The sequence below is a fragment of the Paroedura picta genome, chromosome 7 (assembly GCF_049243985.1).
Source record: "Paroedura picta isolate Pp20150507F chromosome 7, Ppicta_v3.0, whole genome shotgun sequence".
Classification (NCBI taxonomy): domain Eukaryota; kingdom Metazoa; phylum Chordata; class Lepidosauria; order Squamata; family Gekkonidae; genus Paroedura; species Paroedura picta.
Window position 1 is genome coordinate 92,310,153 of NC_135375.1, and position 20,970 is coordinate 92,331,122.

Consider the following 20,970-nt stretch of genomic DNA (forward strand, 5'->3'; position numbering starts at 1 on the left):
CTGGATCAAGGATAAGGGCAGGCCAGCGTAGAGCGAGTTACAGAATGTCGCCAATTTGCATTGCAATAAAGCGATGTGTGTGCTTGTTAACCAACCTTCAGTGGGGCATGCCATAATGGTGCCAGATCAGGGATGATTTTGTGGTGGTCCTTAGGCAGGGCAGTTTTCAGTAGGCAGCATGAAGGCAAGCCAAGGAAAGGTGGGTTTTTTAAAAATCAGATTGGCTCCTGTGTTCTCCTTGAGTGTTCTTTTTTTTTGGGGTGGGGGGGTGGGAATGAATTTAGTATGGATTTAGTAAAAATCCATAAGAACGCAAGTCCAGCAGCCTAACTTCATTTCTGTTACAGTCGACTACTGGTTCCAATATGAGTTGGTTCCGACCTTTGCTTCTTATTATGAAAGAGCCTGGACTGGTTTCCCCCCCGGGAGGCCAGAAATCTTTTTATCTGTTCTCAGAACAAGGACAGTACATCAGAAGCAGCAGGGCAAGCTGATATTAGCATGCCTGGTATGCTCTGAAACTGTTTAAGGCTGTTGCATTATAAGATGTGTGTGTGTGTGGGGGGGGGGAAGCCCCTCATCTGTGACCCTTTTTTCCTCTTCCGTTCTGGAAGTGCAAAAAGAAATGTCAAGGATATGCACAATCAGGCTATTCTTCAGGGGGTCCTAAAGATTGCATAGTCACAGACTAAATAGTTTTTTCCCCCCTAGGGGAAAGGCATCCCCTCCTAGTTCTTTCCCCCTGTAGTCAGAAAGCAAACAGATAGCTGCATTGTTTGCCAAAGGCTTCCACCCCTTCTCTGAGGGTGTTTTGTTTGGTACAGCTGCGGTGAGAGGTTAATCTTGAAATGGGATTGCTGCTCCATGGTTGAATTTTGACCATTTCAGTCCTTCCAGTCCCCTCTCCACTGCCCAACTGCGAAAGTATGGATGGATTTGGCTGCAGTGAGTTAGTTTTTAAGGCTTATCAGAGGCCCAGAAGGAAAACCTTCATATTACCACCCTGCAAAGAAATGTATATTTTCTTTTATGCTTGCCACATCACAGCCTCAGAATCGCAGAGCATATTCTGATGAAGAAGAGGCATACATGTTCTCACATAGCTGTTTATGTTCAGCAAGGGGTTATATTTGGCAGCCATGCTGACTTTGAGACCAAGCGGCTTCCAAATTTATCCGGCGAGGGCTCATGGCTCAGTTGTAGACTGCAGAAGACACTAAGTGCAACATCCCCAAATTGAAATGAAGCAAGACTGCAAAAGACTTACGTAGTTGACTTGAAGAGCAGTTGCCAGCTCAAGTCAGTGGTATTGGACCAGCTCTAGAAGGATGAGGCAAATTGTTTGGCAGTACACGCTTCTTGAAAGTGAAGACAAATTTGCATCTAGAACTGAACCTCTCCATTCTGTGGATTACAAATATTTTGTTTCTGGGATATTGCTCTGTGCTGTCTCTTCCCAGGCTACAAATACCACACAGGGCACTGCTTGAGAATCTTACGGAAGTAAAACTTGGCTGCTTCTGCACTCCAGTGTGGTTGCACTAAATGTGACTAATGAAAGAAAATGTATTTACTTAGGAAATGTAGGCATTGCATGTTAATAGGTAGGCTCGGATAGGTCTGCATGAACCTCCTGCTCGCACCTAGATTCTGCCAAAACTTTAGCCAGCCCATTTGGTCTCAGTCCCTCTTAGGCCTTCCGATTCCAGTTTGGGAAATTTCTGATATTGGAGGGGTACACCATCTGAGAGTGGAGTTTGGGAGTGGGATAGTGATGCCTTGGGATCCACCCACTGAAGCTGTAGAGGAACTGATCTCTGTAGTCTGGAGACCAGGGCCTAGTCTGCACACATAGGATAATGCACTTTCAATGTGCTTTGGCAGCTGGTTGTTCCTGTGCAGAACAGGAAAGTCTACTTCTAAAGTGCACTGAAAGTGCATTATCTGTCGTGTGCAGACTAGGCCCAGGTGTAGTCCTGGAAAAACTCCAGGCTCCCAGCTTGACGTTGGCAACCCTACTTCCTCAATCTGCAAGAGGCCTCCCTCACAGGATCATTTTCATATCAGCGTTCTGCAAGACTGATAAACCCTTTGAACATTCTAAAGCGCTCTACAAATGTTGAATATTACTACTGGATGGCTGCATTGTAAAATTCCATGGTTTCCTTGTGATCATTATCCCAGTTGCTGAGGGTGTTTAGAAGGCAAGGTTGCCAGCTTCCCAGCAGCAGAGATGGATGATTCCCATGCCCCCTTATTTCCCCTCTAGGAATAGCTAGAAACTCTATGGTTTTACCATAGAGGCATAATGTTACATCGGGTTTTCTCAGAGGAAAAATCACACTGACAGCTGCCCTGCCTCCTGTCACTGTCTCCCCACCCCCCACTCTGGTCTCCCACTGGTTGCCAGGTAACCAAGTTAAAAGAAGGCTTCCTGTATCCCTGGTTGCAGGTCCCTGGCATGCAAACCAGGCTGAAAAGATGTTATTTACTCTGATTTTGTACCCTGCTTCTCCTTATAAATATCTGGAAGGCAGCTTACAAAAGTAAAAAAAATGGTGAAAAGAGGTACAAGGAGAAATGCAGCATGACAGTTATCAGCGATATTAGATAAAACCAAAAGCCTATTAAAGAATAACAGAGACGGATGTGGGAGAATGTGCTGACAGCAACCAATAAAATGCAAAACATTTAATTGGTGGGCAGGCTTACACAGGATGAGGGGTTTCTTCAGGTCTAGATAACCTGGGAAGTGACAAAGGATAAAGATGGAATGGGAAAGGACAACTTAGAGTGGTGATATTTTTTTGGGGGGGGGGCATCTGATGTTCGTCTGATCAGGCAGTACCAATTAAAGTTTCCCAACGCTTTTCAAGGGCAGCTCCGCATAGAGGGCATCTAGATTTGTAAAACTTTGTTGCTTCACTGGCATGACATGATTTCCTACGTGAACCTGGGAGTGGTATCATCGCATCAGGGCAACACTAGGATTCCACCGAAGCCCCATGGGTTCAACGTAAACGTTACAGGTGTATTTTAGAGCATTACCCATGCCATAAAAGCGAGGGTGGTTTTTGCTGTATCTGACCTCCCAAAGAGTGGTGTGGATTGGAGGCTGTCAGCTGAGAGGTCGCCCAAAGCCCTAAAAATGGTTGGTAGGCTCAATTAATTGGTGATAACAATAACATCTGTCAGTGCAATTCTAGGCTGTTACACTGTTCTAAGACCATTTCAGTAGGGTGTAACTAAGCTTTGGACTCTGCTGCTGTGTATAGAGCAGGGGTAGTCAAACTGCGGCCCATGTCCATGGACTACAATTCCCAGGAGCCCCTGCCAGCATTCGCTGGGGGTCATGGGAAGCTCACGGATGAAATGCCGCAGGGCCTAGGAGGCTGCAGTGAGAACTGAACAAAAATCACCTAGGGACACCAACGACTGCTTGGTGAAAGTAGTGGATGATCTTGCAAAATCCCCCTTGCCCTCCACAGCTGTGCATGGCTGATATAGTTTCTACCATGATTTCCAGTATTGGGTTTTTCAGAAGTTTCCATGAGTGACTGCTGTAGAAGATAGCCGGAAAGATCTATATCCTCGTGTACCTTCCATTGGTGGTTGGTAGGATCCAGCCCAATGATTTCTGCACCTATCCAGTCTTGCTCTAATGTATTTCTGAAAGATGGGACATTAGACACACAGCATGGCTCAGGATGTATCCTGTGGGCGAAAGACCTATAATTGTTATTCCTTTTCCTCCTCACCTGTAGTAGTTATGAAGGGTGGGATATACTGGATCACAAACCTTGGGCTTGCTGTGAACCGAGTGGCATAAACAGCCCTTGGAGTGGCCCTTGGAATTAGCTGTCTTGAATAATTTACAAAGGTTGCTTATCTTGTCCCTTTTATCATTTTCTAGTTGATGACCAGCCACAGTGTCTCTGCTGTGTGCTGCTGCCATCCGTGGTGCTGCTGGTGCGTATAGAGCGAAGATGGCATTCTGGTCACAACTGGGATTGCTGCTATGGAAGAATTTCACCTGCAGGAGAAGACAGACGGTAAGATTGTACCCTTTTGTTGTAGTTTTGGTTATTAGCCTGAACTGAGCAAGTGTCGCATTTCTCAGATGGCCTTCTCAGGCAACCATTTGGGATATAGTGAAGTCCCAGTTGTTTCCTACCTGTGCAATCCCATTAAACTTGGTAGACTTCAGGACAGAGCTACAATTTGTCTAGGGCTTCAGTTCTGTTCCAAGGATTATTGCATGTAAAATGAACTCTTTTCAGACGTTTCAATCCCATAAACTAACTATTGAGTGTGCTTATCAGGAAGATCTCCCTACCTGGAATCCTCTAGATATGCATGGAGGCCAAGTTGTACAAATAAGGCACCGTGCAGATTGACCTTGCGCATATAGCTCTGTTAGGATGAATTGATCTCTGGATTGTTCATGGTTCAAATTAATGCAGGGCAAGGTTGTATGTACATGGAAACAAATGTGTTAGTCACACAATAACCACATATATTGAGAGTTTCACAGTCAATGCATATTCTCATAATATGCAATTGATAGGCTCTCAGTGCATATGACTGTAACATCTGAAAAGGGCAACTTTTGGACAAAGAACTGATCTTCTATAGCAACCTGGATTTGTATAAATTTATGTGGTATACATTCCCCATGGTTAGTCTAAAGCCAATACCCGTTACTTTTGATTTCTTAAGCATTCTCAGTGATTACAGCATCTGGTTAACTTTCATTGTACGTGCATATTTATATGACATAAGGTGCATATCGCTCAGATTACAGGCATTAGCAGACTTATTAGTGGACTAATTTTCTGCAGGCCATTTTTTAAAGGGCTTATGGAAGACATTTCGGCTCTGGTGTGATATCCTTGCTGTTGGTTAAACAGCATAAATCCACTGCTGTCTGTCAGGAGCCATTACACGTGGGTAGAAGGAGCTTCCCATAATCTCAAATAGCTCTCATCTGCTTCCCCAATTTGCAGAATCCCCCCCCCCCCAGGCTGTATGGCCCTTCTCTAGTCGACTACTCTAGTCTAACCCTATTCATTTCAATGGGTTTCAAGTTTAACTCTCCCACACCTGTGTATAGAATTGCACTGTTCAAAGTTTATCTAGCCCTTACATAGATTGGGCAGAGAAGGGCGTAAACATGTAGCCTGATCTTGTCAGATCTCAGAAATGGAGCACGGTTGGTACTGGAATGGGAGGCCCACCAAAGGAAGCCCTGCATAGGAAGACAATGGCAACCATCTTTGTTTCTCAGTTGCCTTGCTGTGGTCACTAAAAGTCAGTTGTTATTCATATGTAATTACATATATTGACTCTGACAAAAGCACTTAGCTTGAGGAAAGAAAAGCAAAACTGGAGACCGAAAGAGATCCCTCCTCCAGTGTGGTGGTAACTACATTGATATGTCTCTTGGCCCAGTCTGAAAAGTTCTGTTTTGAATTGTTACGTGGAATGGGGGGGGGGGGACTGCCTTAACAAAGAAGTTAATTTTTTTTTCAAGGCGGACATTAACATTTATTATTTTAAATAAATATATAAAAAATAAATGGTTTCCTTTGAAAATATGCACCTTTGCAGAAGTTAAATTAATTAACATTCATTAAATTAGCACATCAGAAAGAATGGAATTTTTACCTACTCGTGACTGCTGTTGATAACAAGCCACCTTGTTTTTATCTCTTATACCTTTGAATTCTGCAGTGTCCCAGATAAATACTGTGCCCCCTTGCATATCATGTCCTATTGGCCCTGCTTTTTACAATCCCCTCCCCTTTACTTTATGCCTGTGTGCAGATATGCCTTCCTATTCAGGCTATCACTTCATGCATCTGATAGAGAGGATTCTAGCCCATGGAAGCTTATGCCGCTATAAATTTGTTAATGATTAAGATGCCATAAGACTCCTGGTTGTCTCAGACACACTAGAGAGCCTCCGTTTATTGGATCATAGGCTGCTCTCATCATTCACTCCTTGGAACTACATTTGGATTGAGTTGCACCTTAAAGATCCACAACATTTTCCATTGTGCGGGCTGACTTCGGAACATTTTGTTGGTCTTTAAGATGCTATGAACTCAGAGTTTGTTCTACTACAGCTACCTACCTGAATTTAAATTCACTAGTGGGCTTTTCCTGTCTGGACAAGAAAATGCAGGAGGTAAATGATTATGATACCCAGGAATTCAACAATGTGCAGATCCCTTCTCTATAGATAGATTTGCGTCCTCCAGTGGAGCTTGGAGTCTTCCAGGAATTACAACTTTTCTGCAAGCTATAGAGATCAGTTCCCCCGAAGGAAATAGCTGATTTGGAGGGTGGACTGTATGTCATTATACCCCCACTGAGGCCTCTCCCCAAACATCACCCTCTTCAGGGTTCTATCCCCAGATTTCTTAAGCCAAACTTCATAGCCCTACTTCTAGGAACAGCTAACCCTTTGGAACGTCTCATGCTAGTACAAAATATTCAAAATGGTATTGACATAAATCAGGCAACATCAAGGCGATTAACCAATGGTATCCTAACTCTTTGGGTGACACTGCACAGCACCCAGTTCTATTTTGTTCTGGTATTTTTCTTTCGTTTTAATCTCATGTGATGGAGTATGGAAATAGGGATAATTGTTCTGGGCTCTTCCATGAATCCAGCAATCAGATAAAGGAAGCCACTATAATTACTAAATTATTTGGCAATCCTTGCAGTGTGTAATAACCTACTTGGCAGTTTCATAGGTGATATACCACACTTGCTATGGTCAGAAACAAAGGCCTCCTGGATTGTTGTGAACCATACTTTTGACTGTGATGACCCACACCCTTCTCAACAGCTTCTTGCAAAAGAATGGCTGCTTTGGAAGGTGAATTGTATGGCATTATTCTCTATTGTATGTGTGGCAATATATCCGCCCCCCAAGAGCCACCCTCAAATCTCTAGGTATTCCCAGACCTGAAGTTGGCATCCACATAGGAGAGTGCAATCCTCTCAATATGCATTACTAGTAAAATCTCATCAATTTTATTTCATAATTTTAGCAATCCCTATTCTTGTATACTACCCTTTGCAAAAAGAACTGTCATTTATATACATTTGAGAAACTTTATGCTTCTTCATGAAATTGTTCCTTCTCAGGAGCAAGGAATATACTGTTCTATGGATCAGGAGCAGGCAGAAATTAATACTAGAAATTAATCATGACCCAGCTGTGCTACCGGTGGTACTGCCATTACTGGTTTCCTTCCACTAGTCCCCAACTGCTAGAAAATCCCTCATGGGTCATGGTAACCATGTGGGAGCCATGTGGGAGCCATCTTGGAGTAGGCAAAATGCAAATACAGTACCACCCTTGCATAGACTGGGGTCCTTAAGACAAGAACACTTGAGTTGTGTGGGTGCTATTTTTGGTGGCTTGTTTTCGTGAATGGAGGAAGTGTATGTGCTTCCTCTCTAAATATGGCCAAGGTTTGCTGGTATTGTGCTGCCCACCAAATAAATGGAGTAATGGGTAAACAATGGAATAACTGCAAGTAAGCTCATACGTACACTCTTGGAATCCTTTATAATTTTAATAGTTTTAACTGTTTTAATTATTAATGTTTAATGTAATTTATATGTTGTAAACATCCCCGTGCTGGTACATGAGGGGCAGTTATATAAATCTAAGTATGTATGTATCTGTGTATTTATAGCTAGGTGATAAGTGAATGAATGAATAAGGCAGACTGTTGCATGGCTTGCAGCTGATTCTTAGATAACTGGCTATTTTCAAAGAGATAAAGAAATAGCAAGAGCTGCTGAATAAGGGAATGAGCGTGTGCATATTTGCACAGGTCTGACCTCCCACCATTGCCTCCCCCACCTGAACACAGGGTTCAGCCAGGGTATACTTTGTCCTGGATGTCTTCCAGCAGCACCAGTGTAAATCTTCAGCTGCACACGTCAAGCTGAGCTTTGAACCCAGCTTTCGCAATGCTAATTACAGCAGCTGCAATTTTTTAAAACTGGCAGAGATGGGAAATGCACTCCAAGCTGTTTACTGGAGAAGCTTTTATGGGAAAAGAAGTTTGCGTGCATGCACGCGTGTGCACACACATACACAGACACAAAGCTATCAAAGGAAGCATTAATACGAAGCCCTTTGGTTGATCAGTGCTCGGTTGCAACAGTATGAGCCATCAGCAAAAGGCTGTAGAATAGAATCACTTCCGATGTTTCGATAGCACATTTCTGGTATTTTATTCTAGTATTTTATGTGGTATTTTATTATTTTATAGCACATTTCTGGTATTTTATCTGGTATTTTATTCACCCTGTAAGTAAAACATTATTATTGTCATAAATCAGATTTGGAGCGCTGTTGTAAATAGTAGAGAATTAAGGGGGAAAAACACTTCTTGTCTAATGCTTCCTACTGTGTTTGTGGTTGAGGTAGCATTTGAACTGAGGCCCGATCTTCATGTTACAGTGTAGGCAAGCTCAATTCAGATCAAGACAATGGCCCATATGAAGGGTCTCTCTCCCCTACCCCGAGCCTGTTTCCCTAGCATGTCATAGACCAAGGAAGACACTATTTGCCTCTTGGGAAAATGTACCTGTAGCTCATCACAGTAAATGTAAGATTCCCAGATGGGCAAAATACCAATTCCTAGATAGGGTTGCCAACCTCCAGGCTGGCTGTGGTGATCTCTTGGAATTATAATTGATCTCCAGAGAACAGATGTCAGCTCCGCTAGAGAAAATGGCTATTTTGGAGGGTGGATTTTATGGCATTATGCCCTGCTGAGATGCCTGCGCTCCCCTGGCTCCATCCCCTAAAATCTCCAGGAACAGCTGGCAACCCTGTCAGGACTATTTTAGGCTGGTAAAATGTGTGCCACAGCCCTGATTTACACTGGGCCCATGCCTGCCTAGGAAGCGTTGGCATCCCACCAGCTACGAGGACTTTGTAAGCCATGAAATGGACCTGCCAGGCCCAGAAGTGTGCCCCTAGCCTGGTAGAAGATCAGTAGTGATTCAGCAGAGTACCCATACATTCTTCTCTTATTTTGTTTAAAAACAACAGGGGCGTCAGCTAGATTCTGAGGAAGTTTTGGGTGTGTTTGGAGTGAGGAAGGAAGGCCCTGGGCCTATCTGTGGTAGTCAAGGCTGGAGTCTGGTCTGCCTCAAAAGAGGAACCACTGCCAATTCCTGGTGGCTTATCCAATTCAAGTCCAACCCGTACAGAGGCCCCAACAGGCCTCTTGTCTTGTAACTCAGGGATGGGCATAATAGTTCCTTCTCCCTTCCCCATGGCCACCAGCAGCAAATGTGGGCAAGCTTGTGAAATTTGCTTTCTTGCTTAGCAGAACCCAGAGATATGCCATCAAGGCCTAGACGTAAAATGGCATTTAATTGGCAGAGCTAGTCAAAAGATGGAGGATCAGGGGACTGGCTTTGTTTTGTTCCTTGTTTTCCATCTTCACAAGGAGGTATTCTTTTCAGAACCTAACCACCACCACCCCCTCTGGGTCTGACTTTTCTTGGGGGTGGGGGATGATCCACACACTTAGAATTAAAGGTCATTTTGTTTTTGAGCTCATGTGCATCCCACAGCTAGAGGCTGGCTGCATGGTAGAAAATCCACTGCCACTACTTCGGCCATTTGCACATTTTAAATAATACTAGGTTGTATCAGGAATTTAATGTTTACAATCCCTGTTTTAAAGCGGGGGATCCCTTTGATTCAAGATAAGTAACTTCTGCCCAAGGAGCCTGAAAATCAGTATACTGGATTGTGTTGCCAGTGATAGGTAATGTAGGGAATAAAGTGGCAATTGCCAATGTGGAAAAAGCAGGCAAGGAAACAACACATGAGTGGGACAGAGAAAGCAATCATAGGGAGGAGCCCTGGCTCTGTAGTAGAACAAAAGGTCCCTGGCTCAGACCCCAGCACCTCCAGTTAAAAATTGGAAATGTACAAGGCTGAGACCTTGGAAGGCTGCTGCTGGTCAGAGTAGTACAGAATTTGCAGAGCAACAATCTCTCGGTATGAGGCATCTTTATGCATTTTTCTCCCTTCTCCCCAGGCACACTTACCTGCTCACCCAGTCTTTGTTCCACCTAATTTTCTCTTTTGCCACTTTCCCCCCAACTTGGTCTCTCTCCCCTCCAGCTCTCCTTTTTCCATCCCCTTGTGGCCCCAGCAGTGTATCTATTTCACCTTCTTCCCACTCATCCTTACGGCCTCTGCCCCTCCCCACCGCTTCCACATTCCCTCCTTCCCCCTACCTTTTCTTATGGCCTGTTCTGACTCCCCCCACCTGGTCATGAGCATTATGCGTCGCTACACTGCCAGTAATTCAAAAGGTCACCCCAAAGTTAAATTTTTCCATTATGTTTGTGCACAGATGTAATTTTTTTACTGGGGAAAAAAAGTTTACTGATTTTTCTGTAAACGTGGGGGGTTCCCCATAGATTTGTGAAAACATTTCCTCTAGCTCTGGTGACCCCACTGTGTGCATTTTTTAATATGATTACATGTTGCCTTCACACCATGAAGGCATACAATAGGATTCCAGAGGGTTTCCCCTCTAAGCACTGAGCAGACTCAGAATTTAGCTTCAGCTGATTTGTGACATTGGCAACATCTCAGTACAGTCTTTTGGGGAGGGGGTACATATTTACAGTTCAGATGGACCCAAGTTACAGTAACACCCCCAGCCCTTATTTCTTGGCCCGATGTTAAATGTCAGTAATCTAATTTTAGATCCTAGTGTTGATGTTGTACTTAGGCATTGAACAGCATTGCTTGCGCTGAAATTCAAAACATATGTATGTCCGTGTGTGATTGACTATGTAAAAACAGTTGGCAGGAACTGCTGAGCATATGAAGTTCTCATGGGAGAAAGGAGTTGATTTGATATAGTCCTTAAGTCTTGGATGTTTGGGGAAAGCCCCCCACACAATTTTTTTTTAAAACAAACTTAACATCCACATTAGGAAAAAATCCTATGTAATATGATGATAAGAATAGAGTCTCGGGACGCTGCAGTTTTCTTCTACCATGCTTGTAGAATGACTGTCTAGATGAGACCAGGGTCTCCCAGTGTGAAGAAATGGTTTTTATACCCTGCTTTTCACTACCTGAAGGAATCCCAAAGCGGCTCACAAGCACCTTTCCCTTCCTCTCCCCACAACAGACACTGTATGAGATAGGTGGGGCTGAGAGAATGCTAACAGAATGGCTCAGTGAGAACAGCTCTAAAAGAACTGTGATTAGCTGCATGTGGAGGAGTGGGGAATCAAACCCGGTTCTCCAGATTAGAGAACGCCACTCTGAACCACCGCAGTGAGCTGGCTCTGTGGGTGCCAGAAAGCCCACCAACACCCTTCCTGGCACCTTCCAAGTGATTTGGAAAGTGGATGAGGCAGGCGGGAATGGTGGCCATTTTGTGGGTGCATCCACCAACCTGAGCCAGAATTCCAAAGCTGCTCACAGCCTCAAAAAGCGTGGGAACTATTGGGAGAGACAGGCGTGGCCGGCAGCGGCCCGCTACCAAGGCCTTCGCGGCCTGGGACCCCCGAGTTAGATAATACCTGATATATATACGAGCTACAATCCATTACAAAGGAGCGGAATACACTTCAGAAGACCGATCAAGGACTGAGCGGCTGTTGGAGGGCTGAGCTATTTTGGGAATAGAAACTCTGTGAGAGGTCACCCTTCCATCTGAAACTTGATTACAGAAATTTGATTACAGAAATTGGATTGAAGGCTTGCCAGCTCTGGGTTGAGAAATATCTGGAGATTTTGGGGGTTGATATGGAGGAGGGGGAGGGTTTGGGGAAGAGAGGGACTTCAGTGGGGCATAATTCCATAGAGTCCACCTTACAAAGCGGCCATTATCTCCAGGTGAACTTATCTCTGTTCCTTGGAGATCAATTGTAATAGCAGGAGATCAGCCATTACCTGAAGGTTGATAGTCCTACCTCATTGCTCTTTGTTTTTCAGGAATAGCATCTTTGGATACTGAAAACTTTTTTCTTTTTCCCCCTTTCAGTTCCAGCTGCTGATTGAAATTACCTGGCCCCTATTTGTCTTCTTTATACTGTCATCTGTGCGACTATCTTTTCCACCCTACGAACAACATGAATGTAAGTATGTAGAGTTGCCAGCTAAGGGTGGGGTGGAGCCCGAGGAGAATGGGGTCTGGGGCATAATGCCACAGAGTTTAGCTTCCACAGCAGCCATTTTCTCCAGGTGAACTGATTTCTGTAACACTTAAATCAGTTATAATAATGGGAGATCTCCAGCCACTGCCTGGGGGTTGGCAACTCAAGTTGCCAGTTCTAGGTTGGGGAAATACCTGGAGATTTTGGGGGTGGAGCCTGGGGAGGGTGCGGTTTGTGGAACAGAGAGCTCTTGTCAGGATATAAAGAGCGTTCCTCCCCCAAAGTAGCCAAGCCAGGAAAGTTGTAATACTGGAGAACTCCAGGCCTCACCTGGTAGTTGGTAACTCTAGTATGGGACCCATTTGTCTGGCTTTAGCTTTGGTGGAGGAGACTACAAAGGACCACAATAGATCACATAACGGATTTGAGATGCTTTTTTGTGCTAGAATTCTTCCTCAGGCTGGATGTCACAGAATAAAAAATAATAATGGGGGAAGCGGGGAGAGAGAAAAAAATATTCCAGCCATGATTTTAAATTCTGAGCTCACTGACATCTGTGTGATGAATGTTGGTGGACAAGTAGATCTACAAAGATGCCTTTGATGTCAGGATGCACTCTAGTCCCCCTGAGCGAGAAAACAAGAACAAATGACAGAGTTCAGCCATTTTTCTTGGAAAGATCATTGCCTCAGACTCATGAGAGCCACTGACAGAGAATACTGCTCTAGACATATAGATGGTCTGACTTAGAATAAGGGAGCGTCATATGTTTGTTGACTATCTTTGGGCTTTCGAGTCCTTGTGGAGCCATTGATAAAGGAAGTCACATGTCAGGAGAGAAATGTACAGTTCGGGAGGGAAAGAATACATTTTAAAGCAGGCAGCAGCCAACAACCCCTGGGAGCAAAAGAGGAGTGGGGCCTGGCATGATACCTGCAGACTGACATCACTTCGGTTAAAAAACAAAAATGAAGTCACGACGCTCTAGGCTTTTCAAAACAGTTTTTAAACAGCTATAGCGGGAGATCTTGCAGGCTTAGCTTAAAGTTGAGTAAACTGTGTAAGGGATTTTGACAATGCTTGTAAAGGGTACAAAGCAGCTAAACTTTTATTCGTAAATTCAATGGGATCGATTTAGCCAATTTTTCCACTGGTGAAAAAGGGAGGAAGGAATCCTTGCGACTCTATCAAAGGGCTATGGTGGGCACTGTGGGGCCTGCATTGACAAATGGCTCAGACATTTTTGGTAGGGAGAACCTCAGAATGCAATCCTATATAGTGAGCCCAGTCTGTCCCTTCATAGCCCCCTGTGAGGGGGCTTAAAATCCAAAACCTGCCTTATGGCCAGTCTGAATCTGGTATTTCTCCGAGATCATTTTTATTCCTCCTCCATTTGACTTGTGTTACTCATTTTCTGGGATCTCCTGGAAAACAACCAAATGATAACCAGTGACGTTTCATCCTCTTTAACAGATTTAAAGCCCTGATTTCTGCCCCTGGTGGGATGGAAACACTTAACTGGGTGACTTTGCATAACCCCTGGCATCTCATTTAAAGTGGGCTACCATGTGTATCATCATGCCCTGAGTGCAGTGGTACCATTCTGGTGCAACACATTTGCCCAGCCTACAGATAGCTCTTCCGCCAGGCATATGGTTGAGGCCAGGGCAGCTCTCCCACTAATCCATCAGAGAATCCCCTCCAATATTGAGATCTCTAACATCGAGATCATTGTTAGATCTATTGCATTGGTGCCACCCTCTTCTGAATATTATTCTCCCCACCAGACTGAACTTGAGGGGGAAGTCGGGTAAATACGATCAGAATTGTGACCACCGCCGCTTATATGTTATATGTGACTTGTTGTTGATGTAAATTGGGGTTTTTATGGGGATTTTATTGTGTTTTAACTGTTTATGTTGTAAACCGCCCTGAGACCTATTTGGAGAAGGGCGGTCTAAAAATTAAATAATAATAATAATAATAAATAGATTAATGGTGCATGCATAGCAGCTGAGGGCTACGCTTTAAATGTTGAGTGTGCACAAAAGTCACATGTCTGAGCCCTTCTGTCCTGCCAGCATCACATTTAAATAACAATATCTTCCTTTCCTTCCTCCTAATAGCAGAAGAAATCCAGTACAGCATGGTAACTTAGTGTCCAAGCTGTCAATCAAGAAACTGCAATACGGAGGGTTAATAAGACTAACCCTTGTAAGGGTTTTCTAAGCATCACCTTTGGGCTTTGTTCTTACAAAACCACTGTGTGAATGAGAAGATATAATTTATTGTTATTAACTACTTCATTCATGATAATCATCATCCTATTAGAAGAAGAGTTAGATTTGCCCTTCTTAGAAAAAATAATTGCATCTCTTTTTGTTTTATAAGCCTGCCTGTTTGCAAGCACACATGAATGTACCTTATATGCTTTCTTTCCCTGTGCGGGAGGGGGGGGGCATCAGAGATAAAGCTAGTATGCAGGTCACAGTGACCCTTGTAACAATTCTGTTTATGCCTTCAGGCAACAAACAATGCAATCGTAAACCAAATTATATCATTCTACACATTTACTCCAATGCACTTAGAATGATGTAACTGTGTTCAGGATTGCATGAAGAGCCATCTTATCTTCTGTGCTGATGCTCTTTGGTGTTAGGGCATGTCCAGTGGACAGTTTCCTCTAAGTTTTAAAACACTGATCATTTAAAATATGAAGTGGACACCGCAGACCTATAGAAAGTTATATCCTTCTAAGTCCAATGAAGTTTATGGGCTTAGAACATTATTATTATTATTATTATTATTAATAATAATAATAATAATAATAATAATAATAATATTTTATCCCGCCACTCCCACTGCAGCTCGTGGCGGCTAACAATAAGTATAAAACCCCCCATAAAATCCATAAAACAATTTAAAACAGTTGAAAACCAACCAATCAACCTTAACACTCTTAAACTAGGGAATTCTTTTCCTGTGTGGCTGTTCATTAGGAAGCGTTTGCCTGTTTCTGGATGGAGTGCATTAACAAGTCCATTATAAAGCATTTCTGGGTGAAACACATTAACACATATAACATTGTGATTTGGTTAAACCAGACTCCTGAAAAGTTAACACACTCATATAATCTTTCTCAAAATAAAACAGTGGAGCTCTTCTTATGTGTTTCTGGAGTTTTGAATAGTTCCACTGTTGATTCACTGATTCACATATTGAACAAGTGGAACTCTCCCAGCCCCACCTACCTCACAGGGTGTCTGTTATGGCGAGAAGAAGGGAAAGGTGTTTGTAAGCCACTTTTGGACTCCTTTGGGTAGTGAAAAGTGGGGTATAAAAACCATCTCTTTTCTTTCTTTTACTACTACTACTACTGCTACTATTACTGCTGCTATTTCTGTGTGTAGTAGCAGTCATGGCTTCGTTTTCTGCTACCCGCGCTTGATGTTTGTATATTAGGAGTATAATTACGGAGGGTAGCTATGTTAGTCTGCTACATCAACAACGGAAGATCAGTGGTACTTTATAGACTGACAAATGTTATTTTTACATAAATTACAGCCCACTTTTTCAGAGCTATCTGAAGAATACACCTTGCTGGGCCCTCCTGCTTTCCTGCCCTTGCTCCAGTTGCTCGTGGTTGAGTAGGATCCCTGGGAGGGCTATATGGGCTGTATGTCTGACACCTCTGCTCTGTGTACTAAAAGAAAAGTGATGCCAGAGAGACTCACTTCCTTGTAGACAACACAGTCATTTTCTCTTCAGTGTGGCTGGTTTTTCAAGGGGAGGAGTTCTTTCAAAAGGAGAGGAAACGAGCTGATGTCCTAATGCCATGTCCTAAACCTCTGCCCTTGTATTCCAGGTCACTTTCCAAATAAGGCCATGCCTTCCGCTGGAACTTTGCCTTGGGTCCAGGGGATTATCTGCAATGCCAACAATCCATGCTTCCGCTATCCAACCCCTGGGGAGTCGCCAGGCATTGTTGGAAATTTCAACAAATCTATGTGAGTACCAATATTCATTTATTGGTCTCTGGCCCAGAGAAGAGCAAGGGGTGCACAGGAAGAAGAGAGTGAGTTGAATGGCTGGGCCGTATGATTGGCTGTGGTGGCTACTCTTTCTTGCACCTGTGGAAAGCCTTGTGTGGAGGTTCTGAGACTGTGGCTGACAAGGGGAACAAAGGGTTAAAATACTAGGAGGGGCCATAAAGGGAGACATTGGTATGGGGGACTTGGAGGGCAGCAGGCAGAGCAAAAGACCTCTTTTGGACAAACTGGCAGGCATGTAAGCATCACTTGTGGGTCTTAGTTAGCTTGACCATCTCTGCAGTGCATCCAGGGCCCAACTGTAGTTTGCCTTTACATGAAAGAGGATAGGGCCTCACCATGATTGGTGTGGTGTCTGCTTCCCTTGACAGAGACTCACAGACCTCTGCTATGCTTCTTTAATATGTGCCAAACAATCTGTCACTCCATCCCTTGCTGGTGACTGTTTCCGGGTTTAGAATGGCTTCTTCCCCTCACTTCCTGGGTTATCCTGGTAGTAGGGAGAACAGCAGCATGCCTTATTAAAAGAGACCAAAACTCTGAATTCAAATATCCTAAGGTTTAGGCCTTACATGGCTCTTCTGTCTACAATCCACCCAAACAATGGAACCTTTCAAACAATGCACTGAAAGCTGTTCAGGTGGTCTTCAGATTTCTTTCCTACCATTTTGAGACTTTAACTGCATACGAAGTTTCATATGCATCATGGTGGGAGAAACACAGCTCCCTTTTAAGATAGATGTAACGGGGGATTAGACAGGTTCAGTGCTACTAGCCTTGATAACTAAAGGGAACCTCCACATTTGGAAAACAGGGCATGCCAGTGCTAGGAATAACATCAAGGGAAGGTGTTAGGTTCTGTGCCCTGATTGTTGGCCCTCCAGGGCAACTGGTTGCCCACTGACATTGTGTGAACTGTGGTATGCTGGACTGGTTGGATCATGGGTCTGACTTAGCAGGACTGTTCTTGTAATTATTCTTGTTTAACATGGTTGGAAATAAAGTATCACCTTTCTTTCTCCCATTGGGAACAGGAAACCAGGGCCTGCCTGTACATTCATTTTCTATGTGTAATGGCAACGAGCTCAATGGGTAGCCATGTTAGCCTGTTTTTCGTAGTAGAAAAGAGCAAGAGTCCGGTAGCACCTTAAAGACTAACAGCCTTTGTTGCAAGGAAGGAACTTTCATGACTCACTGAGCCATGGCTTGCAAAAGCTCACACCCTGCCACAACTGTGGTTAGTCTTTAAGGCGTTATTGGACTTGTGCTCATTTCTGCAACAAACGAACATACTTTCCCAAGTTTCCAAGTATTTGAAAACAAATACTTATTTGTTTCCATGTTAAAAACATGTTTTGTTATTTAGAATTCCAGTGGACGTGGGGAAAGATGTGTCATGGCTGCTACTTTTGATGTAAAAGAATGCAACGTTTCTATGTAAAGATTTACTCAAAAGTTACAATAATTGCTCCACCTATGATATTTGCAGCTCTGGCCTAAGGAATTTTGCTGGCTAGTCATTATAGTGAGGTATGCAATCCATCTGGCTAAAACATTTCTCTCTCTTTTTTTGTCTTTCCAATCATCTCTCTGGTTTTAGTGTTTACCGGTTGTTCTCAGATGCCAAGCGATTGCTATTGTACAGCCAAAAAGACACCAGCATCAAAGATGCACAGAAACTAGTGGGAAAGCTGCAGAAAGCTGGGAAATCTGTGTCAGGTAAATGAAGAAGTTTTTTTATAAATGTTGTTGGGATACATTTTGCTGGGCGTGGTCATGCTGTTCCAAAACTAGAGAAGGCAGAAAAAAAATGAATAAGTCATGCTTAAATAAGGTATTTCCAATTGGTGCACAAGTTTTTAAATTGTAATTTAAACTTTTCCACACAGCTTTTTAAAGGCAATGAACAATAAAGTCATTTACAGCAATACCTAAAATTCAACAGATCACAAACAAAATCAAGGAATCAAAATCTGAAAATACATCTTTAAAAAGCCAAGTACCTGCTCCCCAAATACCTGCTTCAAGAGTAAAGAGATGGTCCTGAGTGAGTCTTTATAGGGAGTTTCAAATACTTGTGGCCACCATAGAAAATTACATTTCATGTCATTTCTTCATAACTTCATAACTGATAGCAAGGGAACACCATACCAAAATACCCGCAGAAAATGGTGATTGGAACTTGGTACTCTGGTTTGTTTTATTTATTTATTCAATTTATATACCACTCTCCCAGCAAGCTGGCTCAGGGCTGTGCACAACAATATACAATAAAAGTTAAAAATTAATATCATTTTAAAAATAGTTTGAAGCCACATTTGTAACTAGTATCAGCAGCAGCATTTCTAGTATAAGCTCCTTCAATGGGTCTGTATCCAGGTTAAGAAGTTTCCATAGGGGAGTGCTTTTGTGTGTGTGGAGGGGGTGCCTTTCCGGATTATTTTAAGGCATTTGAGGTCAATACTAGTACCTTGAATTGGACTCAAAAACAAACCAGAAGGCAGTGTAATTCTTTCATAATTTGATCATATTTTATCCCAGTTAAATTACCCATTTCAATCAAGTGTATGATGAAAGTATGCCTTTTTTAATTCGCATGGAAAAGAAAATGGTTTAAAGATGTGTATATATATTTGTGGCAGAGAGACAGAGAATGAAGGTCAGAAAAGGAAAGGATTCACAAATGTAATGGCTTGGCTCTTATGATTCACTTCTGCTAAACTGGATTGTATGATTCTCTTCTGCCAGATGTTCCTTCAAGGGCAAGCAACTTCCTCTGCTGGATAATTTCTTTTTCTGGTGGACAAAAATCTTCCTTTGCTGAAGGAATTTGGTCTCTGTTTGGAGAAGGACATGGTGGAAGGGAGTCATAGGATCCATCCTGATTTCCCCTTTTCTTTGAATTTTTTACGTAACAGTCCTATGTGGTAGGCCACTGTTACTTCCTTGTCGTAGAGGAGTGGGTAGAGGATGCAGGAATTAAGGTTTTTTCGTATTGAATTTGTGCCTGAGTGAGCAGTGAGCGATGACATTCTGGCTTTCCCCCTTTTTCACCGTGCTGTGACTGAAGTAAAGAATAGCAACAGTATCTCCCATAACAAGTCCACAGTGAGATGTCTAAAATTAATGCCTTAAAATGAGAACAAGCAAATTGTTTGCAAAAACAAAGCCTGAGGCACAGGCCTGCTTCTTTAATATGGCAATTTAAGAAAAATGCAGAGTGGAGTGTGTATGTTTTTTTAAAAAGAGGCACATTGTTTGCAGTAATTCAGAATGTCTGGGGCCAACAGTCTGTATTGCTGGCAAGGGCTGTGGTGAACAGAAGCATATTTGTCTTGTGTGGTAAACGTTCACCCAGTCTCAAGACAAGTTAGTCAGAAGCTGATGTTGCAGTGACCTATTGCTTCAGGGCTTGGTCTCTGGCAATTTTTGTTTTGTTTAGTTAAAAAAGAATGGAAAGCCTCTTTCAGGATCAGATGACTATTGTTTAATGGACAAAGAAAAGGATTTAGAAACGTGTACCCATTTTGGTTTTGCCAAGGTCCCACAGGAAATTTCTGGACAATTTTTTGCGGGACAGGATTCCTTCCCATAAATATGTGTCTGTGTTTACTTATGAGGGGAGATGTTGCAGGCAGAGCTGGGTTTCAGGCATAGGCTAAGGGCAAAAGTATATATTATGCTTCACATGAATTGCTGGGAGGGACTGGCAGCCATATTGCAATTCTAATTCCCTGGTAAAAATGCAGCAGGGGCCTGATTCAGATTGGGATGAAGGGTTCTTTCCTAACATCCCAAGTACTGTGAGGAAATATCTGCCCCCATTGGGAAGCTGCCTTTTGCCATCAGTTTTCCCCCCTGCAGCAGAGTTTTTAGACAAATTTTGAGGTTCATGCTTAGGTGGAGTATCTGAGTGATTCTGAGGGAAAACTCTTTATTTCTGAGATCTGTGTTCTAGCTCCTGGGAGCTTATAAACAAACCAGTCTTGTACACAAAGATAAAAACAATAAAAGCAAATAATGCCTAAGAGCAAAAATAGATGCTAAAGCACACAGTTTGAAGGAAGAAGAAAGCAGGGTGAAACAAGTAACCGGCTTACTAAGTGGTTGAAAAACATTTCCCATTCATTTATTTTCAGCAGAGTGTGGCAATTCTAAGCTTTAACAATAGTTTGTCCCTCCCTTGTTTGGGAAATTTTATCCCTGATGTTCTATCCGCCAGATTCACTTTGCTTTTACAATCTGTCTTCAGTGCTTTTATTTTTTGTTGTTGTTGGTGTGGTACTGTGAGAACTGTCCTTGCCCCTGCTTTCTGGTGGTCGTCTGGCAAGGTCTAGAAGCCAAGTGCTTGTCTGTGTGGACAGTGAGTCAGTACTTGACACAAAGCCATGCATTAATCTTGGGAGACTGCAGTAGAAAGCCATTAACTGCTTGTGTACAAAAGACACAGCTTAATACAGGTTTTAATAGTTTGGCATTAAAAACAAAACAAACCTCTAGACAGCAGGCACCCGTGCTTCTGATATGTACATGGGTCAGCAGTTTGGTAATTTTTTTTCCCTCTCAGTACCCCCAGACAATTTTAAAGAAAATTGAAAATTAGTTCTCATGATGAACACACACATTGAGAGCCGGTGTGTTACAGTGTTGGACGACAATGTAGGAGGCTCGAGTTCACATCCCCAGTCTGCCTTACACCAATCCCACAACCTCAGCCTAATCTTCCTCAAAGGGTTGTTGT

At 43.0% G+C, this 20,970-nt stretch overlaps 1 protein-coding gene across 2 annotated transcripts in view; it reads left to right on the forward strand.

Moving 5' to 3' along the window:
* ABCA1 (ATP binding cassette subfamily A member 1) overlaps positions 1-20,970 on the forward strand; it is a 112,893-nt gene that overhangs the window by 19,792 nt on the left and 72,131 nt on the right. For both annotated transcript variants that reach the window (XM_077345386.1, XM_077345387.1), the window contains exons 2-5: positions 3,914-4,052; positions 12,069-12,162; positions 16,046-16,187; positions 17,830-17,948. In XM_077345386.1, the coding sequence (XP_077201501.1) occupies positions 3,987-4,052; positions 12,069-12,162; positions 16,046-16,187; positions 17,830-17,948 (421 nt within the window). In that variant the 5' untranslated portion in view covers positions 3,914-3,986. The remainder of the gene's footprint in view (positions 1-3,913; positions 4,053-12,068; positions 12,163-16,045; positions 16,188-17,829; positions 17,949-20,970) is intronic.